Source organism: Carettochelys insculpta, unplaced genomic scaffold, assembly GCF_033958435.1.
Source record: "Carettochelys insculpta isolate YL-2023 unplaced genomic scaffold, ASM3395843v1 scaffold_0056, whole genome shotgun sequence".
NCBI classification, from domain to species: domain Eukaryota; kingdom Metazoa; phylum Chordata; order Testudines; family Carettochelyidae; genus Carettochelys; species Carettochelys insculpta.
The window spans coordinates 1-22,997 of NW_027439093.1; the positions used below are offsets into that span (position 1 = coordinate 1).

General features: G+C 68.4%; 1 protein-coding gene across 1 annotated transcript; it reads left to right on the forward strand.

Annotated features, from left to right (window-relative positions):
- Positions 1-3,019: 3,019 nt before the first annotated feature.
- Positions 3,020-21,581, forward strand: LOC142006394 (neurogenic locus notch homolog protein 3-like; the record flags this gene model as incomplete). Its single annotated transcript, XM_074983212.1, has 21 exons — positions 3,020-3,165; positions 3,239-3,352; positions 4,188-4,307; positions 4,384-4,536; positions 5,213-5,441; positions 8,189-8,390; positions 8,742-8,895; positions 9,376-9,560; positions 9,898-10,030; positions 10,206-10,457; positions 10,984-11,096; positions 12,643-13,172; positions 13,724-14,044; positions 14,850-14,998; positions 15,210-15,432; positions 15,670-15,754; positions 16,006-16,168; positions 16,404-16,708; positions 18,153-18,300; positions 18,672-18,769; positions 19,024-21,581. Coding segments are annotated over 21 exons (5,149 nt in total), but the record flags the coding sequence as incomplete, so codon positions are not given.
- Positions 21,582-22,997: the final 1,416 nt, after the last annotated feature.

The window sequence follows — 22,997 nt, forward strand, 5'->3', positions numbered from 1 at the left end:
TGCTCCTGCCCCCGCCTCCCCGCCAGCCCTGCCCCTGCCCTGCCCCTGCTCCTGCCCCCCGCCTCTGCCCAGCCCCGACCCCGCCCTGCCCCTGCTCCTGCCCCCGCCTCTGCCCAGCCCCGACCCCGCCCTGCCCCTGCTCCTGCCCCCGCCTCTGCCCAGCCCCGACCCCGCCCTGCCCCTGCTCCTGCCCCCGCCTCTGCCCAGCCCCGACCCCGCCCTGCCCCTGCTCCTGCCCCCGCCTCTGCCCAGCCCCGACCCCGCCCTGCCCCTGCTCCTGCCCTGCCCCCGCCTCTGCCCAGCCCCGACCCCGCCCTGCCCCTGCTCCTGCCCCCGCCTCTGCCCAGCCCCGACCCCGCCCTGCCCCTGCTCCTGCCCCCGCCTCTGCCCAGCCCCGACCCCGCCCTGCCCCTGCTCCTGCCCCCGCCTCTGCCCAGCCCCGACCCCGCCCTGCCCCTGCTCCTGCCCCCGCCTCTGCCCAGCCCCGACCCCGCCCTGCCCCTGCTCCTGCCCCCGCCTCTGCCCAGCCCCGCCCCTGCCCTGCCCCTGCTCCTGCCCCCGCCTCTGCCCAGCCCCGACCCCGCCCTGCCCCTGCTCCTGCCCCCGCCTCTGCCCAGCCCCGACCCCGCCCTGCCCCTGCTCCTGCCCCCGCCTCTGCCCAGCCCTGCCCCTGCCCTGCCCCTGCTCCTGCCCCCGCCTCTGCCCAGCCCCGACCCCGCCCTGCCCCTGCTCCTGCCCCCGCCTCTGCCCAGCCCCGACCCCGCCCTGCCCCTGCTCCTGCCCCCGCCTCCGCCCAGCCCTGCCCCCGCCCTGCCCCTGCTCCTGCCCCCGCCTCTGCCCAGCCCTGCCCCTGCCCTGCCCCTGCTCCTGCCCCCGCCTCCGCCCAGCCCTGCCCCCGCCCTGCCCCTGCTCCTGCCCCCGCCTCTGCCCAGCCCCGACCCCGCCCTGCCCCTGCTCCTGCCCCCGCCTCTGCCCAGCCCCGACCCCGCCCTGCCCCTGCTCCTGCCCCCGCCTCTGCCCAGCCCCGACCCCGCCCTGCCCCTGCTCCTGCCCCCGCCTCTGCCCAGCCCCGACCCCGCCCTGCCCCTGCTCCTGCCCCCGCCTCTGCCCAGCCCCGCCCCTGCCCTGCCCCTGCTCCTGCCCCCGCCTCTGCCCAGCCCCGACCCCGCCCTGCCCCTGCTCCTGCCCCCGCCTCTGCCCAGCCCCGACCCCGCCCTGCCCCTGCTCCTGCCCCCGCCTCTGCCCAGCCCTGCCCCTGCCCTGCCCCTGCTCCTGCCCCCGCCTCTGCCCAGCCCCGACCCCGCCCTGCCCCTGCTCCTGCCCCCGCCTCTGCCCAGCCCCGACCCCGCCCTGCCCCTGCTCCTGCCCCCGCCTCCGCCCAGCCCTGCCCCCGCCCTGCCCCTGCTCCTGCCCCCGCCTCTGCCCAGCCCTGCCCCTGCCCTGCCCCTGCTCCTGCCCCCGCCTCCGCCCAGCCCTGCCCCCGCCCTGCCCCTGCTCCTGCCCCCGCCTCTGCCCAGCCCCGACCCCGCCCTGCCCCTGCTCCTGCCCCCGCCTCTGCCCAGCCCCGACCCTGCCCTGCCCCTGCTCCTGCCCCCGCCTCTGCCCAGCCCCGACCCCGCCCTGCCCCTGCTCCTGCCCCCGCCTCTGCCCAGCCCTGCCCCTGCCCTGCCCCTGCTCCTGCCCCCGCCTCTGCCCAGCCCCGACCCCGCCCTGCCCCTGCTCCTCCCCTCGCCTCTGCCCAGCCCCGACCCCGCCCTGCCCCTGCTCCTGCCCCCGCCTCTGCCCAGCCCTGCCCCTGCCCTGCCCCTGCTCCTGCCCCCGCCTCTGCCCAGCCCTGCCCCCGCCCTGCCCCTGCTCCTCCCCTCGCCTCTGCCCAGCCCCGACCCCGCCCTGCCCCTGCTCCTGCCCCCGCCTCTGCCCAGCCCCACCCTGCTCCTGCCCCTGCCCTGCCCTGCCCCTGCCCCCGCCTCCGCCCAGCCCTGCCCCCGCCCCCACTCCTGCCCCCGCTCTGCCCAGCCCTGCCCCCGCCATGCCCCTGCTCCTGCCCCCGCCTCCGCCCAGCCCTGCCCCCGCCCCCACTCCTGCCCCCGCCTCTGCCCAGCCCTGCCCCCGCCATGCCCCTGCTCCTGCCCCCGCCTCTGCCCAGCCCTGCCCCCGCCATGCCCCTGCTCCTGCCCCCGCCTCTGCCCAGCCCTGCCCCCGCCATGCCCCTGCTCCTGCCCTCGCCTCTGCCCAGCCCCACCCTGCTCCTGCCCCTGCCCTGCCCTGCCCCCGCCTCCGCCCAGCCCTGCCCCCGCCCCCACTCCTGCCCCCGCCTCCGCCCAGCCCTGCCCCCGCCATGCCCCTGCTCCTGCCCTCGCCTCTGCCCAGCCCCACCCTGCTCCTGCCCCTGCTCCTGCCCCACCTCTGCCCAGCCCCACCCTGCTCCTGCCCCTGCCCTGCCCTGCCCCCGCCTCCGCCCAGCCCTGCCCAGCCCCGCCCCCACCCTGCCCCTGCTCCTGCCCCGCCTCCGCCCAGCCTTGCCCAGCCCCACCCCCACCCTGCCCCTGCCTCCGCCCAGCCCTGCCCCTGCACCTGCCCCTGCACCTGCCCCACCCCTGCTGCCGCCCAGCCCTGCCTTCACCCTGACCCTGCCCCAGCCCCAGCCCCCGCCCTGCCCTCCCTTGTCCTGCTTCTGCTCCCGCCCTTCCCCCGCCCACTCCACCCCTGCTCTGCCCTTCCCCGTTCTGCCCCAGTCCCTGTCTCAACCTACTGTGTGCCTGCCCGGCGCCTCCCCCGCTTGCCACTCCCTCCCGTGCCTTGATTCTGCCTGCTCTGCCCCCAGCTGTCCCACCCCGTCACTTGCCCTGCCCTGCCCCACCCTGGGGGCAGCCCTGTGCCCACCTGCCCTCCTGGGGGTGCTGCTGGAGACGGGCCCTGTCCCAGCACATGCTGTGAGGACCCAGTTCCCCAGAGAGCCCTGGGAGCGTGGGGGCGGGGGGTTGGGGCGGTGCCTCTGCTGACATCCCCTCCGCCGCAGGTACAAGTGCGAGTGTGAGCCGGGCTGGGCTGGCACCAGCTGCGACCTGAACAGGAACGAGTGTGAGTCCAGCCCCTGCCAGTTCGGGGGCACCTGCACGGACTACGTGAACGGCTACCGCTGCAAGTGCAAGCCAGGCTTCCAGGGTACGTCCCCCCGCCCAGCTCCGCGCCCGCTGGCGCCGCCGCCCCGGCTCACCTCCGTCTCCCTCCTCTCCAGGGACCTACTGCCAGACCAACATCAACGACTGCCTCTCCAGCCCCTGCCTCAACAAGGGCACCTGCATCGATGGGATCGCCAGCTACACCTGCCTCTGCGACCTGCCCTACACAGGTGGGGCCAGGCTCCCGTGGGGGGGCCTGTTTCTGGGAGCCAGGAGGGTGGGGTCGGGGTCCTGGTGGTACTTTGGGCAAGTCTGGGCCAGGCAGAGTGAAGTGGGGGGTCCTTATGGTTCTCAGAAAGATGGGGGGCATCCATGTGGTTTTGAGGGGATGGGGGGGAGCCCTACGATTGAAAGGTGGGAGGGGATCCCTGTGGCTTTGGGGGGCAGAGGATGGGATCCCTGTGGTTCGGGGGGGCAGGGCGAGGATCCCTGTGGTTCTGGGGGCTTGAGGAGGGATCCCTGTGGGTTTTTGGGGGTCAGGGAGGGGATCCCTGTGGTTCTGGAGATGGGTGGCAGAGGAGGGGATCCCTGTGGGTTTTTGGGGGGCAGAGGAGGGGATTCCTGTGGTTCTGGGGGGGGTGAGGAGGGGATCCCTGTGGATCTGGGGATGTGAGGAGGGTTAGGGTTAGGCAAAGGAGGGGATCCCTGTGGTTCTGGGGGTATGAGGAGGGTTCGGGTTAGGCAGAGGAGGGGATCCCTGTGGATCTGGGGGTGTGAGGAGCGTTCGGGTAAGGCAGAGGAGGGGATCCCTGTGGATCTGGGGGCGTGAGGAGGGTTCGGGTTAGGCAGAGGAGGGGATCCCTGTGGATCTGGGGGCGTGAGGAGGGTTCGGGTTAGGCAGAGGAGCGGATCCCTGTGGATCTGGGGGCGTGAGGAGGGGATCCCTGTGGATCTGGGGGCGTGAGGAGGAGATCCCTGTTGTTCTGGGGTTGGGACGGGCAGGGCCCCGCTGACTCTGGGTGGGAGAGATGGAGCTGCTCTTCCATCGTCCTCTTCCACCTGCAGGCCGCAACTGTGAGAATGTGCTGACCCCCTGCTCCCCAAACCCCTGTGAGAACGGGGGGGTCTGCGACCACACGCCCGACTATGAGGGCTTCACCTGCAGCTGCACCCCCGGCTGGCAAGGTAGAGACCCTCCTCTGCTCTCCCCTCCCCTCCCGGCCCTGCCTGCTCTGACCTCTTCCCTTTCCTGCCCCGCCAGGTCAGAGGTGCCACCTGGATGTGAATGAATGTGACCGGAGCCCCTGCCGGAACCGGGCCACCTGCACCAACCTGCTGGGCGGCTACAGCTGCGCCTGCCGCCCAGGGTACACCGGCACCAACTGCGAGACGGATATTGACGACTGCACACCCAGTGAGTGGGGGGCAGGGGCGGGGCAGGGGCAGGGGCAGGGTCCCACCCCCAGCTCACTCAGCTCAGCCCCCACGACCCCGCCAAGGCCCCAAGCAGGATCCGGCCCTGCTGGCTGCAGGCAGGGGCTCAGCCAGGCACACTCTCCCCTCGCGCTGCTTGCTGGCCCAGGGTGGTGCTGGGGGATGTTGTGCTGTGCCCTGCGGGGGGCGGCCCCCTTGTCATTCCCGCTGGCCCAGGGTGGCACTAAGGGGCGCTGTGCTGTGGCGCCGGGGGATGGGGGGTTGTTCAGTTAGGGGGAGGGAAGGGACCCGCTCTCGCAGTCTGCTCTGACGCAGTGCCCCAGGGTGGGGTAAGGGGCTCTGCCCTGCAGCAGCCCTGGATCACTGGAGGCTTCTCCCCAGGCCCTGCCCAGCCTGGCCTGCAGGTTCCCTTCCCCTCCCCCGGTCAGCCTGGGCAGCAGGGCTGTGGGGCTGGGGAATGGCGGTGGCTCCCTCCGCAGAGGGGAGTGGCTGAGCCAGCGGGGAAAGGCCTCTGGCCCGTGGGTGCCTGTGCTGAACGCTGGGGGGGTGTTCCCAAGACGGGGCCTGGCCCTGGAGCGGCTGAGCTGCCGTGACGCCTACTGGCAGTCAAAGGGCCCTGCACACCCCTTGGGACTCTGCTATGAACCTGCCCACAGACCCTTGCCTCAACGGTGGCTCGTGCCAGGACAGCGTCAGTTCCTTCTCGTGCACCTGCCTGCCGGGCTTCACGGGCCTGCGCTGCGCCAGCGAGACCAGCGAGTGCCTGAGCAGCCCCTGCCGCAACGGTGCCACCTGCACCGACTACGTCAACAGCTTCACCTGCACCTGCGCCCCTGGCTGGGCCGGCCTGCACTGCGAGCACAACGTGCAGGAGTGCACCGACAGGTGAGCCCCACCCCTCAGGCCAGGCCGGGCTCTGCACCGCGAGTGCACCGACAGGTGAGCCCCACCCCTCAGGCCAGGCCGGGCTCTGCACTGCGAGTGCACCCACAGGTGAGCCCCACCCCTCAGGCCAGGCCGGGCTCTGCACCGCGAGTGCACCGACAGGTGAGCCCCACCCCTCCGGCCAGGCCGGGCTCTGCACCGCGAGTGCACCCACAGGTGAGCCCCACCCCTCCGGCCAGGCCGGGCTCTGCACCGCGAGTGCACCGACAGGTGAGCCCCACCCCTCAGGCCAGGCCGGGCTCTGCACCGCGAGTGCACCCACAGGTGAGCCCCACCCCTCAGGCCAGGCCGGGCTCTGCACCGCGAGTGCACCGACAGGTGAGCCCCACCCCTCAGGCCAGGCCGGGCTCTGCACCGCGAGTGCACCCACAGGTGAGCCCCACCCCCCAGGCCAGGCCGGGCTCTGCACCGCGAGTGCACCCACAGGTGAGCCCCACCCCTCAGGCCAGGCCGGGCTCTGCACCGCGAGTGCACCCACAGGTGAGCCCCACCCCTCAGGCCAGGCCGGGCTCTGCACCGCGAGTGCACCCACAGGTGAGCCCCACCCCTCAGGCCAGGCCGGGCTCTGCACCGCGAGTGCACCCACAGGTGAGCCCCACCCCTCAGGCCAGGCCGGGCTCTGCACCGCGAGTGCACCCACAGGTGAGCCCCACCCCTCAGGCCAGGCCGGGCTCTGCACCGCGAGTGCACCCACAGGTGAGCCCCACCCCTCAGGCCAGGCCGGGCTCTGCACCGCGAGTGCACCGACAGGTGAGCCCCACCCCTCCGGCCAGGCCGGGCTCTGCACCGCGAGTGCACCGACAGGTGAGCCCCACCCCTCCGGCCAGGCCGGGCTCTGCACTGCGAGTGCACCCACAGGTGAGCCCCACCCCTCAGGCCAGGCTGGGCTCTGCACCGCGAGTGCACCGACAGGTGAGCCCCACCCCTCCGGCCAGGCCGGGCTCTGCACCGCGAGTGCACCCACAGGTGAGCCCCACCCCTCCGGCCAGGCCGGGCTCTGCACCGCGAGTGCACCGACAGGTGAGCCCCACCCCTCAGGCCAGGCCGGGCTCTGCACCGCGAGTGCACCCACAGGTGAGCCCCACCCCTCAGGCCAGGCCGGGCTCTGCACCGCGAGTGCACCGACAGGTGAGCCCCACCCCTCCGGCCAGGCCGGGCTCTGCACCGCGAGTGCACCCACAGGTGAGCCCCACCCCTCAGGCCAGGCCGGGCTCTGCACCGCGAGTGCACCCACAGGTGAGCCCCACCCCTCAGGCCAGGCCGGGCTCTGCACCGCGAGTGCACCCACAGGTGAGCCCCACCCCTCAGGCCAGGCCGGGCTCTGCACCGCGAGTGCACCCACAGGTGAGCCCCACCCCTCCGGCCAGGCCGGGCTCTGCACCGCGAGTGCACCCACAGGTGAGCCCCACCCCTCCGGCCAGGCCGGGCTCTGCACTGCGAGTGCACCCACAGGTGAGCCCCACCCCTCAGGCCAGGCTGGGCTCTGCACCGCGAGTGCACCGACAGGTGAGCCCCACCCCTCCGGCCAGGCCGGGCTCTGCACCGCGAGTGCACCCACAGGTGAGCCCCACCCCTCAGGCCAGGCCGGGCTCTGCACCGCGAGTGCACCCACAGGTGAGCCCCACCCCTCAGGCCAGGCCGGGCTCTGCACCGCGAGTGCACCCACAGGTGAGCCCCACCCCTCAGGCCAGGCCGGGCTCTGCACCGCGAGTGCACCCACAGGTGAGCCCCACCCCTCAGGCCAGGCCGGGCTCTGCACCGCGAGTGCACCCACAGGTGAGCCCCACCCCTCCGGCCAGGCCGGGCTCTGCACCGCGAGTGCACCGACAGGTGAGCCCCACCCCTCCGGCCAGGCCGGGCTCTGCACTGCGAGTGCACCCACAGGTGAGCCCCACCCCTCAGGCCAGGCTGGGCTCTGCACCGCGAGTGCACCGACAGGTGAGCCCCACCCCTCCGGCCAGGCCGGGCTCTGCACCGCGAGTGCACCCACAGGTGAGCCCCACCCCTCCGGCCAGGCCGGGCTCTGCACCGCGAGTGCACCCACAGGTGAGCCCCACCCCTCCGGCCAGGCCGGGCTCTGCACTGCGAGTGCACCCACAGGTGAGCCCCACCCCTCCGGCCAGGCCGGGCTCTGCACCGCGAGTGCACCGACAGGTGAGCCCCACCCCTCAGGCCAGGCCGGGCTCTGCACCGCGAGTGCACCCACAGGTGAGCCCCACTCCTCCGGCCAGGCCGGGCTCTGCACCGCGAGTGCACCGACAGGTGAGCCCCACCCCTCAGGCCAGGCCGGGCTCTGCACCGCGAGTGCACCCACAGGTGAGCCCCACCCCTCAGGCCAGGCCGGGCTCTGCACTGCGAGTGCACCCACAGGTGAGCCCCACCCCTCGGGCCAGGCCGGGCTCTGCACCGCGAGTGCACCGACAGGTGAGCCCCACCCCTCCGGCCAGGCCGGGCTCTGCACCGCGAGTGCACCGACAGGTGAGCCCCACCCCTCCGGCCAGGCCGGGCTCTGCACCGCGAGTGCACCGAGGGGTAAGCTCCCTGCCGTGCTGCCAGGCCCCACCCCCGCCACTGAGAGGCTGCACTGGGGCCCGTGACTGAGGAGTGGTATGGGGATGGGGCGGAAGAGAGGGCAGGGAGGTTGGGTGGCAAAGGGGGCGTGGAGCTGACTGCCTGTGTCCCTGCAGCTCCTGCTTCAATGGGGGCACCTGCCTCGACGGGGTGAACTCCTACACCTGCCACTGCCGGGCCGGCTTCACAGGCACCCACTGCCAGCATGAGATCGATGAGTGCCAGTCCCGGCCCTGCCTCAACGGGGGCACCTGCGTGGATGGCGTGGAGTCCTACCGCTGCACCTGCCCCCACGGCTACACCGGCGCCCAGTGCCAGGTGCGCCCGCCCCCGGGGTGGGGAAGAGAAGGGAGCCCACCTGGCTCTGTGTGTTGGCTTGGGGTGGGAGGACTGGCATGGGGGCCAGGGAAATGCGTTCTCCTCCCAGGGCAGGCACCTGCCCCCGGCCCTTGCTGGACTGGAGCGTTGAAACATCCCAGTGTATTGTGGGGTGGGGGGCCTGGCCCAGGGTGTGTGTGGGGATCCAACACCCCAGTGCGGTGGGGGTCATGGGGGCCAGGGTCTGGCCTTAGGGGGTCAGTGGGGAGTGGGGCCTGGGGTCAGTGACCCAGCCCAGCCAGCACTGTGTCCCCCCACCCTGCGGCTGTCCCCAACTCCCCTCTTTCGCAGACTCTGGTGGACTGGTGCCGGCACTCGCCCTGCCAGAACGGGGGCCGCTGTGTGCAGACAGGCACAGCCCTGACCTGCGAGTGCCCAGGGGGCTGGACCGGCCGTTACTGCGACATCCCCAGCGTCTCCTGCGAGGTGGTGGCAGCTCACCGAGGTGAGGGCTTCCCTGCGACGGGGCAGGACTGACTCCGCCAGGCTTGGGCTGGAGGGGGCCTGTCCTGGGCAGGAGCTGTCCTTGCTCGGGGGCTCTGCCCTTCGGCACCCCAGCAAGATGTGGGTGTTGGGGGTGCCACTGGGCAGCCATTTTAGGAGGAGTGTCAGCTCAAGCACAGCCTGGTCCTTGCCCTGCCCCAGCCACATGTGCTCATTTATGCTCTTGGTTCCCCCACGCTAGTCCCAGTGGGGAGGGTGAGGGGTCTAGTGGGTAGAGCAGGGGGCAGGGAGGTCAGGACTCCTGGGTTCTATCCCCAGCTCTTGGAGGGGAATGTGGTCTAGTGGTTAGAGCGGAGGGGACGTGACAGCCACACACTCTCCTTTTGTAACCTCTGTGCCCTGGTTGCCCGTCGGAGCTGCGCAGGGCTGGGGCTCGGGCTGGGGCTCAAGCGTGAGGCATCTCACTCTCTGTCTGGGGCAGGGGTCTCCAAGGAGCACGTGTGTCACTACCGCGGCCAGTGTGTGGATGCCGGCAACACCCACTACTGCCTGTGCAAGGAAGGCTACACGGGCAGTTACTGTGAGAGCGAGGTGAACCCCTGCCAGCCCAACCCCTGCCAGCATGGCGCCGCCTGCCACAGCTTCATCGGCAGCTACGACTGTGAGGTGAGCCCCGGCTGCAGGAGCAGTGCTCCTTGCGGGCGCAGCCGGGCCGGGGGATATTGGGCTCCCGCTGACAGGCCCGAGAGCCAGGACTGCTGGGTTCTCTGCCTGATTCTGGACAGGCAGTGGGGTCTAGTGGCTGGAACTCAGGAGCTGGGTGCCAGGACTCCTGGGTTCTAACCCAAGCTCTGTGCTGGGGGTGCATTGTGCTCACACCAACAGTGGTTGGCAGCATGAGGCCTTGTTGAACCCTCTGCAGCTGGAGGGGCTGGAGCCGAGGGCTGGGCAGCCCTCGCATGGGGCCCTGGCCCTGATGGGGCTGGTCTGTTGTTCCTTGCAGTGCCCGCCAGGGTTTGAGGGCAAGCACTGCGAGTACGACATCGACGAGTGCCAGTCCCACCCCTGCCAGAATGGAGGCTCCTGCATCGACCTCATCGGGCGCTACATCTGCTCCTGCCCGCCAGGGACCCTGGGTACGGCCAAGCTGGGCACTGGAGGTCGGGGGGGGGCACAGGCTGCAGGGCCAGGGGACAGGAGGGAGGGTGCCTGTGAAGTGAGGAGCTTGGGGTGCGGGGAGAGGCCCTGGTGATGGGCTGGGCTGCTGGGTGCTCCGGCTGTGGCAGAGGCTGCAAGGTCCATTCCCCCCAGGCGTCCTGTGTGAGATCAACGAGGACGACTGCGCCCCAGGCCCTGGCAGCCGGGCGCGCAAGTGCCTGAACAACGGGACGTGTGTGGACCGGGTGGGTGGCTACCGCTGCAACTGCCCCCCCGGCTACACGGGCGAGCGCTGCGAGGGCGACATCAACGAGTGCCTGGCCCAGCCCTGCCTGCCCCAGCACACGCTGGACTGTGTGCAGGGCACCAACGATTTCTACTGCCTGTGCAAGCCGGGCTACACCGGTGAGTGCGCTGAGGGGTGGGGCCACACCGAACGAGGGGAGGGGCTTCATGGGCCATGTGACCAGGAGCGCTGGGCTAAGGTGCATCCCGATGAGCCCGGCTCAGGGCTGCAGCAGGGGGAGATCTCTCCCCAAAGCTGCCGCCGCTGGGGGAGGAAGCCAGCCCAAGGCACGACCCCCTGCCCTACCCTGAGCCCACCCACACCTCGTGCACCCCACCACACCTGGAGCTGCCCTTCTTCACCCCAAACACCTCATTCCTGGCATCGCCCCAGGGCCTGCCCACCCGCCAGGGCCCCTGCCCCCCAGCTCCACCCCAGACCCACACTCCCAGCCAGAATCCTCACCCTCGGGCACCCCAGCCTTTGGCCCAGCAGACTGTTGCACTCGGGGTGGGAGACGTCAGAGGGAAGCTGGTGCAGGGGAGACCCCCGGTGGGCCCCTGGCTGGCACAGGGGCTGGGGGCTGTTCTGGGAGCAGTGCTGGAGGCAGCTCTCTTCTCCCTTGGGCTCCCCCCGACCCCGCAGGCCGTCGCTGCCAGAATGTCGTGAACACATGCGAGTCCCAGCCCTGCCAGAATGGGGGCCAGTGCAAGCTGACGGTGAACATGCCGCTGGGCTACACCTGCCGCTGCCCCCCGGTGAGTGCCGCTGGGGGCGGGGGCTCCTGCTCTCCTGCTCCAGGCCTGGTGCCGCAGGGCAGGGCTTGGGGGCTGTGCCCGGTGCAACAGGGGAGCTCCCATCCAAAGAGGGCATTCTGGTGCCACGGGGGGTGTTGGTCCTGGTGCTGTGGGGGCAGCAGGCTGGCCTTGCTGTGGAGAGGGGTCCATGGCAACTTGGGTGGGGCCGGGAGGGGTTGCCACAGCACTTGGTGGAGGTTGAGGGAGGGTTGCCATGATGTCTGGGGAGGCTGGGGGAGGGCTCCATGGCTCCTCTGGGGGTTGGGGGGGAACTGGGAGGTGCTCCATTGTACCATGGAGTGGGGTAGTAGAGGGGGTACATGGTGTCTTTGAGGGCAGGAGGGCGAGTGAAGGGTTCTGTGGCACCTCGGGGAGGTGGGGGGTGAAGGGTTCCATGGCACCTCGGGGAGGTGGGGGCAGGTGAAGGGTTCCATGGCACCTCAGGGAGGTGGGCGGGGGGGGGTGAAGGGTTCCATGGCACCTCGGGGAGGTGGGCGGGGGGGGTGAAGGGTTCCATGGCACCTCGGGGAGGTGGGCGGCGGGGGTGAAGGGTTCCATGGCACCTTGGGGAGGTGGGCGGGGGGGGTGAAGGGTTCCATGGCACCTTGGGTTGGTGGGGGGCTCTGTGGGACAGGGCACTGGCCAGCAGGCAGAAAGTGAGCTCTGGTGCAGCGCTGAGGCTGAAGGCGCTAATGTGATTGTGGTCTGCCCAGATGGGCAGCGAGAGGTTCTTGTACCTGGCACTGGACCAGCGGCTGTGGGACCCTGTGTCCTATTCTGGTGCCCGTGGCTTGGGGTGCTGGTGCCTTGCTGAGGGGCCCTAAGAGGGGAAGGCTGCCGAGAGCTGCCTGGTAGCGACACACCTGGGGAAGGGGGGTGGGCTGGGGAGTGAGCCCTGGCTGGGAATGGGAGTTTGCAAACAGAGCTCCTGGGGCTGGTGCCCAAGCTCTGAGATGATTTAGTGGCTGGGAGCTGGGGCTGGACTCTGCTTCGTGGACCATTTGCAGTGGAGCTGGGCTGCGGCTGGCTGGCCGGCTCTCTGTCACGTGGGGATTCCTTCAGGGAGTTACAGCCTGTCCTACATGCACCCACCGGGTCCCATTCTGGTCCTGGTCCCACTGCTGCTGGGCGGGGGACGGTGCTGGTTCTGGGTTGGTTCTGCTCTGGGTCCCACTGCTGCAGAACAGGGGTGGTGCTGGTTCTGGTCAGGGTCCCAGTGATACTGAGCAGGGGGTGGTGCTGATTCCGGGTTGGTTTGGTTCTGGGTCCTGGGGGAACAGGTTCTAGTCGGGGACCAAGTGGTGCTGGGCAGTGCGGGGGCTGGGGCTGGGTTGGTTCTGCTCCAGTTCCTGGCAGTGCTGCTGCTGGTCAGGGTCCCAGTGGTGCTGGTTCTGGGTTGGTTCTGCCCCAGGTCCCGGCGGTGCTGGGCAGGGGATGGCTCGTTCTTCTCCACAGTCAGTGGGGGCCCAGGGGCCTGTCCTGACACCATCTCTCGCCCCCTTTGCAGAACTATTCGGGGCTCAACTGCGAGCGGAGCACACTGTCGTGCCGGGAGCTTGCCTGCCACAATGGGGGCAGCTGCCAGCACACGCCGCTGGGGGCCCGCTGCTCCTGCCTGCCAGGCTTCGCTGGCATCGACTGCCGCCTGCGGGCCAACGGCAGCTGCAGCAGCGCGCCCTGCCTCAGCGGGGGCACCTGCAAAGAGCTGCTCTCTGCCCCCCACTTCCAATGCCTGTGCCCCAGCGGCTTCTCTGGCCTGCGCTGCGAGCTGAGGCTGCAGCCCCCCGCCGAGCTGCAGTGCCTGCAGGAGGGGTGCAGCGCCAAGGCCGGTGACTCCTACTGCGACAAGGAGTGCAACAGCCCAGCCTGCAAGTGGGACGGGGGCGACTGCTCCCTGCTGGTGGATGACCCCTGGAAGCAGTGCGAGGTGCACCACTGCTGGCAGGTGTTCAACAACAGCCAGTGCGATGAGGTCTGCAACACGGCCGAGTGCCTCTACGACAACTTCGACTGCAGGAGCCGCGAGCGCAGCTGCAAGTAAGGGGGGGGCGGCGCTGGGGCCCGTGGGGGGCTGGGGGTGACTCCTTAGATGGCACTGTCCCATCAGGCTGCGCTTGGGGGCCTCTCCCCCTTGCTCCCCGCTGAGGGCGCTGTGCAGCTGGAGGTAGCGTCTGGCGGCGAGGTTGGAAAAGGTGGCCCCGGGCACATCCCCTGGTGTTTGTCAGGCTCAAGGCTGTATTCCTGCTGCCGTGCCTGGGCCCCTGGCGCAGAGGTGCAGCCCTGGTGGGTTGGGGTGCAGAGTGCCCAGAGGGGCGGAGGGGGGCTGGCCCCGGGTGGGGCTGTGCGCTGAGCCTGGCTGTGGGGCATGGGGGCTGGCTGAGGTGCAGGGCTGTGGTCGGCCCATCTCGCAGGGCTGTGCTGTGCTTTTGGAGCCAGTGCCTGGGGTGCTGGGCAGCGGGGGGCAGGTGGGGTCCTGCACGGAGCCTGGCCCTGCCCGGGGGGCCTGGTGCTGCAGTTAAGGTTCAGTGGGTGGGGAGCCGGGGCGGGGGGGGGGCATGCTCTGAGCCTGGCCTGGCCCTGCCCCCCAGCCCCGTGTATGAGAAGTACTGCTCGGACCACTTCGCCGACGGGCAGTGTGACCAGGGCTGCAACAACGAGGAGTGCGGCTGGGATGGGCTGGACTGTGCCCACGAGGTGCCGGAGCACCTGGCCAGTGGCGTGCTGGTCATCACTGTGCTGCTGCACCCCGACGAGCTGCGCCGCACCAGCACCACCTTCCTGCAGAAGCTGAGCGCCATCCTGCGCACCTCACTGCGCTTCCGCCTCGACAAGGACGGCAACTACATGATCAAACCCATCTACCGCTCCAGCCGCCTGCGGCGCCGTGAGCTGGACCCTGAGGTCATTGGGTGAGCAGTGGGCTGCAGCTGGGGTGGGGGAGACACAGCCCTGCGGGAGGCAGCGGGGGCGGGGTGTGTGCCGGGGGGCAGTTGGCACTGGCAGGAGGGACCAGTGGCAGCAGAGGAAGCAGGACTGGGAGCTGGCACCACGACACAGCCCTCTGCTCTCAGCGGTGCCACGTGGCTGACTTCCCTGCCTCACTGCCTGTGCTGGTGGGGGGTCTGGGTGGCTCAGCTGGTGTCTGTGACCTGCTTCCTGGGCTCTGATGGCAGCAAGGCCCAGGGGGACCAGTGTTGAGGGGCTTCCCCTCCTGCCAGGCCCTGGGGGCAAGGCCAGCGTCCAGGGGCCGCCCCTCCTTCCAGGCCCTGGGGGGCGGGGCCAGTGTCCAGGGGCCGGCCCTCCTGCCAGGCCCTGGGGGGCGGGGCCAGCGTCCAGGGGCCGCCCCTCCTCCCAGGCCCTGGGGGCGGGGCCAGCATCCAGGGGCCGGCCCTCCTACCAGGCCCTGGGGGCGGGGCCAGTGTCCAGGGGCCGCCCCTCCTGCCAGGCCCTGGGGCTCAGCTGGGAGCAGATAGGGCCTGGGCCAACACAATGGTGCGAAGATGCTCCTGGCAGAGTCCATGTGGTCCCCATGGCCTGAGCTCCTGCCGCCTGGGCCATGCCTGCCTGGGGGCATGAAGTTTTGGGGCTGGGCCTGCTGAACCAGCCCTGCCCCGGGGGCTCTGCATGGGGCGGGGGGTGCCCAGGCTGTCTACAGCCTGGGGCTTGGCACTGGGGGAGCCAGGCCCCTGGTAACTGTTCCCCTCCCTGCCTCAGCTCCGTGGTCACCCTGGAGATCGACAACCGCCTCTGCTTCCAGGCCTCTGACAAGTGCTTCCCTGACGCCCGCAGCGCAGCTGACTACCTGGCTGCGCTGGCTGCCGTCGAGCGCCTGGAATTCCCCTACCCCATCAAGGCTGTGCAGAGTGAGCGGGGCTGGGGGTTGAGCTGGGCAGGGGGCGGGCCAGGGTGAGTGTGGGGGTGAGGTCCCGGGCAGAGGGCAGATCTGAAGGGGGTGAATGTGAGGGGCGGTTAGTGGGAGGGGACATGAAGGGGGTGGGAGGAGCAGGGGGTGAGGTGTCGTGAGGGGAAGGGGGTCCCAAAAGCCAGGGTCTAATCCTCCTTCCAACTCCACAGGTGACAAGCTGCAGCCAGAGCCCCAGGACCCCATGCGCCTGCTGCCGCTGCTAGTGGTGGCAGCGGCCGTGATCCTGCTGGTGATCCTGGTGCTGGGGGTGCTGGTGGCCCGGCGGAAGCGGGAGCACAGCACGCTGTGGTTCCCAGAGGGCTTCAGTCTGAAGAAGGAGAACAGTAACAAGAACCGGCGGGAGCCTGTGGGCCAGGATGCCTTGGGCCTGAAGTACGGACCTGGCTCTCCCTGGGCCAAGCACACAGCCTGCTCCCCATGTGCAGGCCTGGCGCCCGGGGCAGCCCCATGGGCTGCTACAGCCGCTGCAGGCCCCCCACCACAAGGGGCAGTGTGCAGCCTCCATGCCCCACGGTTGCCTGGCCCTTGGGCAGTGGGGGTTGCCCCAAAGCCCCAGGTGGGAGGGGAGGTGGGCAGGGTGTGGGATCTGAGCTCTGTGCTTCCCCCTAGGAACATCAGCAAAGGGGAGAGCCTGATGGAGGAGCACTCCGATGACTGGATGGATGCGGAGTGTCCGGAGGCCAAGAGGCTCAAGGTACCTGCAGACAAGCAGCGAGCCCTGGCTCAGTGACCTGCTGTGGGCAGGATGGGTGCCGGGCTCGGCGAGGGGGGGTTGGATGTGTGTGATGGCTCAGCAGCGTGCTGGGTGGGGTGCTGGGCTTGGTGATGCACTGGGGAGTCCTGATGAGCCCAACCCAAGCCCCACCTTGTGGGAGGGAAATGGGATCCCTCAGCAGGGCCAGGAGAGGACCGTCCAGCTCCACCACTGACTGCGCCTTCCCCCAGGTGGAAGAGCCGGGCGGGGACGCGGAGGACCCTGTGGACTGCCGCCAGTGGACGCAGCATCACCTGGTGGCAGCCGATATCCGCATGCCGCCCTCCATGGCCCTGACGCCTCCCCAGGGCGAGTTCGATACTGACTGCATGGACGTCAATGTCAGGGGACCAGGTAAGGGGGCTCCATCTCTGGGACTACAGCTCCCAGCATGCTGTGCAGGCACTCTTGGAGCAGTGCATCCTGGGAGAAGCAGCATCACTGACCTGCTTTGGGTGACGGAGTGGCTCCCTGCCTATGCAGCTGACCACAAGTCCCAGCATGTACCACTGCCCCAGGCCAGCCACATAGCATGCTGGGCCCCCAGCCAGTCCGGGCTTAACCCCATGGGGTGCGGCTCTCCTTGCAGATGGCTTCACCCCGCTCATGCTGGCCTCGTTCTGCGGGGGCGGCGTGGAGGCTGACCTGGCTGAGGAGGACGAGGCTGATGACTCCTCGGCCAACATCATCTCGGACCTCATCTGCCAGGGGGCCAACCTGAGCGCCCAGACCGACCGCACAGGCGAGACTGCGCTGCACCTGGCCGCCCGCTATGCCCGGGCTGATGCTGCCAAGCGCCTGCTGGATGCTGGTGCAGACACCAACGCCCAGGACAACACGGGCCGCACGCCGCTGCATGCGGCAGTGACCGCTGATGCGCAGGGAGTCTTCCAGGTGAGACCCGCTCCTTTGCCCACCCCACCGGGACACCGACGTCCATGGCCACTTCAACATGAGCCCCTTGCACCTGGGGGTGCCTAGGGCAGCCCTCACTGGAAATGCTAAGGTCCTGGAAGGCTGCGCAGGGGGAGCAGAGACTCCCAGCATTAAACTTCCAGACAGTCACAAACTGCTCCTTATGATTAAGACTCAAGCAAGAAATCCCACAGCCCTTTTGTTGCCTTCCATTTCTTGGGCTCCCAGACAGCCCCTCTGTCAAGTATAGCGAGATGGCATTGGAGAAAACTGCTTACATTCACAGCAAGGTTTGATCTAAAGGTCAGCCATGGTGCCAGGTCCCTATGGGTCTGGCAGTCACCGAACACACCACACAGCCGGCCAGACCTTCAATATCTGACCTAACAGTTTATTAGAAAGAAAAAGGCAAGAACAAGAAGAGAGATGATAAATGGCCAAAGTCCATCGGGTTCCCAGCAGTCCTGGTGAGTTTACAGGCTTGAGAGTTCCCTGGGAATGGTCCCCCCGCTGGGCTGGGTCAGCCAGTCCTTTGCTCAGAGCTTCTGTTCATAGAGAAGTTACTCCAGAGGGGAACTGTGTCAGGCTGTAGCTTCAGAAACGATACACAGTCCCGTGGTACCTTGGAGACTAACAAATGGGCAAAATCCACGTCCTTCGGTGGGCTGGAATTGAAAGCTGAGAATCCAGGGTATAGATAGTACAAAAATGCGCCAAGGAAGTTACCTGCCCTCGGTCGGACCACTTACTGAAGCAAGTTATACTGAATGTCCCTCATTCATCGCACAGGATGTAGAGGGGAGATTATCCTTGTAATGTGATAGCCGGGGAAGATCTTTATTCAAGACCAAGTAGGTAGGAAGCAGGAAAGAAGAGAAAGTGGGGAAGATGCGGCTCCTTTTAGGTTCCTTTGTCAAGTGGCTGGTACTTCCTTTATCCCAGGTGTAATTTGTCCAATACATGGCTGAGGAGGTCTGTCCCCAGCTGTGCTACCTGCCTTGCTGAGTCATAAGGTGTATCCCCTGCCTTCTCTCAGTGCAGCAGTGCAACGGCTGATGGGCCAGCAAACTGTCTGTGAGTGTCACTCAGAAACAGAGCACAGACAGATGCGCACACCTCTATGACCCCAGGTATGACGGTGACACACATGTATTGGAAATTGGCACCGTTGGCAGGTGGTAACCCTTGTGCAGCTGTTGTACCTGGTAGATCTGGCGTCACTCACCACCGTTCTACAGTCATAAGTCGTCACACCCCCACATGTCCCCCAACATTGAACAGCATCACAGCCGTGTCCCTCACCCCCTGCCTTGGCTCTGGCAGCCCCTGGCTGGCTCCCAGGGCCCCAGGCTGTGCCCACATTGGAGGCTTTCCCCAGATGCCACTTCTCGCTTCCCCATCTCATGCCCATCCCGCCCGGCAGATCCTGATCCGGAACCGCTCCACAGACCTGGACGCCCGCATGGTGGACGGCTCCACGGCGCTGATCCTGGCAGCCCGCCTGGCTGTGGAGGGCATGGTGGAGGAGCTCATTGCCTGCCACGCAGACGTCAATGCCGTTGATGAGCTGGGTAGGGGGTCTGCCGCCCTCGGGTCTCTGCAGGGAAGTGCCTGGACGGGACTATTGCAGCTCAGCTCTCCCAGCAGGGGACGCAGGCGAGAGTTGGGCTAGTGGGTTTCAGGTGGGGAGGGAGGGATGCCAGCAGAGCTGTGTTGCGGACTATGGGGATTGGGCTGGTAGGGGGCTGCGGTCAGGACTTATGGGTGCTGGCAGGAGTGAGCAGGGGCCAGTGGGTCATGACTGGGGGCACTGGTGGAGGTGGGAGCCTGGGGCTGGGCTGGCAGGGGCGGCAGGTCAGAATGAGAGATTGTGGCGGCAGGAGAGGGGGATTGGCAGAGCATCTGCTCCTGGCTCAGCACCCCTCATGGCTCGGCTTCTCAGGGAAATCTGCGCTGCATTGGGCTGCAGCCGTGAACAATGTGGAGGCCACAATCGCATTGCTGAAGAATGGGGCCAACAAGGACATGCAGGACAGCAAGGTGAGTGGCGGGTGGGCGGGCTGGGCGGGGCAGCAAGGGCTGGTTGTCATTCACTCCACAGGCCCTGCCCGCCACATGGGGCCCCCCTGTGCTGTTCCAGTGCTTGGGAGCGGGAGCCCTCTTGCCCTGGTGCCCCGCCACAGAGGGCTGTGGCCACGTTCCACCCTGTCAGGCATTCCCAGGGCTCCGGGGTTGGGGCAGCCCTTCAGCACAATCTGAACCCCTATGTCCCCGTCCCCATCTCCAATCCCCAGGAGGAGACCCCACTGTTCCTGGCTGCTCGGGAGGGCAGCTACGAGGCAGCCAAGATCCTGCTGGATCACTTTGCCAACCGGGAGATCACGGACCACATGGACCGGCTGCCACGAGACATCGCCCAGGAGCGGCTGCACCACGACATCGTGCGCCTTCTGGACGAGTACAACACGGTGCGCAGCCCACAGGGGGCACTGCCCGCTGGCCACACCATGTCCCCCCTCCTGTGCCCGCCCAACAGCTTTCTGCCCAGCCTCAAGCCCACGCCTCAGGGCAAGAAGAGCCGGCGGCCCAGTGCCAAGAACCCGGCTGGGGCTGGCAGCAGCGCCAGCCTGCCCAAGGAGCCCAAGGGGCGCAGCAAGAAGCTGAGCCTAGAGTGCCAGGGCTCCCTGCTGGAGAGCTCCGTCACCTTGTCGCCCGTCGACTCGCTGGACTCTCCCTACGTGGCCAACCCCACCTCGCCCGTCCTGGCCTCACCCGGCGTCTTCCACCCGGCTGGCTCCTCCATGTCGGTGGGTTCCGCGCCCATGGTGCACAGCATGATGGACGGGCCCTTTGCCATCAGCCTGGCGCGGCTCAGCGACCTGGGCGAGGTGGCATCGGCCCAGAGCGCCATCCTCTCCATGAACCGGGTCTCCATGCCTTCGCTGCCGCGCCAGCCCGGCTGCCTGGGGCTCAGCCTGGGCATGGTGAGCCCAGTGGCGGTGCCTTTCGACTGGCACCCCCGCGCCCCCACCTCCCAGTGCAACCCGGTCATTGGAGTGGTGCACCCGGCTGCCTCCCACCCCAACCTGCACCAGCCGGCCCAGCCCTTCCCGCAGGGGCTGCTGCTGCCCAACCACCTGGCCATGGTGCAGAGCTCCCAGGTGCTGGCCACCCCCAGCCCGGCCAAGGAGCAGCCCCCGCCGGCGCCCACCCCTGGGCAGCCCATGCCCCCACCACCCCCTGCAGCCCCCACCCTGGCCCGTGCCAGCCAGCCCATCTCACCCAAGGAGGGGCAGGGGGGTGCGCGCCCGGGTCCCCCACCACCTCCGCAGTATTACAAGGCACCCAGCGGGCAAGGGGCAGAGGATTACCCCACGCCCCCCTCACAGCACAGCTACACCCCCGGTCAGGACGGCACCCCCAAGCACTACGTGCACCTCCGCAGCGAGCACCCCTACCTGACGCCCTCGCCCGAGTCCCCGGAGCAGTGGGCCAGCCCCTCGCCCCACTCGCTGTCCGACTGGTCTGAGTCAACCCCCAGCCCGGCTGTGCTGGGGCCCTCCCAGACCCAGCTCTCCCACCTGCCCGACCCACCCACCAAGATGCAGGTGTTTGCGTGACAGCCCCCACCCTGCTCACCCACCTGGGGGCCAGTCCTGGCCCCGCCCCCCACTGTAAAAAGATAAAGATCCTGCTCTCTTTGGGTGGGGGCCGTGGCCCCCACAACTGCCATGTGGGGGATCTGGCTCCGCCTGGACCCCCTGTCCCCCAGCTGGGGGCGTGTCTTTTTTTAAAAAAAAAAAAGTCTTTTGTATAGGAAAAAAAAAAAGTCATTTTAAACAAGCGCTTTATTTTTACAAAATATTATATGTAAAGTGTCCAGTAGGTGTTGCTAAAGCACCATGGGTGGGGGTGGGGCTGTGGGGGGGAGGGTTATCTTTGCCCTCTCCCTCCTCCTCACGGTGGCTTGGTGGGCAGAGTGCCCCCCACGTTGGGGGGGAGCCCGCTTACTGTAAGTGTGTACTGGGTACGCGGCATTAGCCTGTGGCCGCCACCCGGGGCACGTGCCCCCCCCCGCAGTGTGGGGGGGCTGAGCCCCCACCCCCTCTGCTCATGGCCCCCGCAATGCGGGGGGACTGAGCCTCCCCTGCCTGGGGCCAAGCCGCCCCAGGCCCCTGCCCTCCCTGTCGTCTTTCTTGGCACTTCATCACATTCCAGGTTAATTTATTCCTTGGAGATGCCCCTGCCCAAAGGGGGCCTGTCTGGTGGGGAGCTCAGGGCAGCCGCTCTCTGAGGCACCACTGCCACCTTGGGCCCAGCCAGGCACCCCCGGCTGCTCCCACCCTCCCGCCCCAGAACGGCAGCTTGCCTGCTTGCTGGGGCCTGCTGGCGGTTCGGTGCCAGGCAGCCCCCTGCCAGCCAGCCAGCCTCCAGCCTTCTCCATTCCTGGCCTGGCTCGGCTCTCACTAGCTGTGAGCAGAGCCCAGTGTCTGGGCAGCCCCTGTGCCCGCTGTAGTGTAGAGGGGGCTCGGCCCCCATGCCTCTCTCCTAGGAGAAAGCATAGCTCATTTTTAAACTATTTTTTAAATCTCTGTTTAAATCAAGTAGCTTTGAACCAACTGGGAGCCGCTGTACAGAGCTTGGCCCTGCACCTAAGCCCCCTGGGACCTGCTGTACAGGGGCCCTCACCCACATCTTTTCCCGCAGAGGCAATCCTGCTGGGACCCACTGCAGAGCCTGCCCCTGCGCATAACCCCCTGGGACCCACTGTACAGAGCCCACCCTGACACTATCCCCCGGGGACCTGCTGTACAGAGCCCGGCCCCACTGTGCCTAATAAAGCTGTAGTTAACAAGGACCCTGTCTCTGCCCCCTCTGTGCACCTGTTCTCCCCACACCCCTGTGACTCCTCCCCCAGCACCATTTGCGGTACTCAGGGCTGCTCTCGCTCAGCTCTAGCTGAGCAGCCCATTTCCCTGGGGTTATCTCAGCTGGTCTCTGCTGGGCAGCCCCTGCTGTGGGGTGGCCCTGGGTCTGTGCCGGGGGCTTCGCGCAGTGAGGCGAGTGGCGTGGCTCTGGGCAGCGCGCTCTCTGTTTCCCTCTGGGAGGAGCAGGAACAAACAGCCACTGGCAGAAATGCCCATCCCCTCCTCCCGCGAGCTCTGCCTGCTTTCCCTGGGCCAGAGCTGTGTCTCTATCTTCCAGCCCCTGGCCTGGCTCAGTGCTGAGCTGCTGTGGGCACCCCTTCTTCCAGCTGTCACTGCCGTTGCACTTCCCACCACTGATGCCTGGTATGCAGGGGGCTGGAACTTGCCCACCCTGTGCGTGGGACAGGACTGAACTGCTTGCTGGCAGGCAGGGACCTTCCCCCCCCAGGTCGCTGGTACAAGGCACAAGGGCTCAGCTGTGCCACGGGGGTGGGGGGGCATGGCAGCTCTTGGCTCTCAGGAGGGCAGTGATTGGCCCAGGTTCAACGCCACCCACCCCTTTGCCTGGCACCCTGTCTCCACCCTGCCCTGCATCTCCAGGGCTCTGATCTCTCCCTGGGGGGGCCGCAGCAGCCCAGGCAGGAAAACAAATGGGCAGGTGCCAGCGAACCTGCATCATCTTGAGAGGTGTCAGCATTCCGGAGCAAAGCAGCTGCAGCATCCCTGGTGTGGCGGAGTCAGCACCAGCTGGGACGGGCGTCACTCAGTCTGTCCTATGGGGAGTTCACTGTCACAGCTCCTCCCGCCTCAGTTTCTGCAGCCCCCTGCAACGCGGTATCCACGCCGCCATAGGCTTCCTGTGCTCGTGCGCAAGTCCAGCCGGAGACGGGTTGTGAGGCAGGCAAGCCAGCCTCTAGTGCAGCCGCTCCTATGTACCCTGCTCACCTGGCACCCTGTCCCTGTCCCAGCCAGCCAGCCCTATCTGCAAACTGCAGATCAGCCCCCTGTGAGCACAGCTGCAAATGCCCCAGGAGCTGCTCCAGTGTTAGCAGCCAGGTGGCAGGTCCCAGAACAAGGGTTGCCCCTGGGCTGCTCCACCAGCATGTTGCTGGGCTGCTGGCTCCTGCGCCTGCAAGGCAGGGCAGGGCAGTCTCTGCCAAGCACTTGCCTGCAGCCCCGGGTCTCTGCGGGGGAAATCCTGAATTACCTTCCCTGCACCATCCCACCATCAGGTCACTATTAGCCCTAGTGCCTTCCTGGCTCCAGAAGTCCCATGGTCCTGCCTGCAGCCTGATCTGCCAACCTGGCTCATCCCCCACCAGCTATTTAACCGTGACATT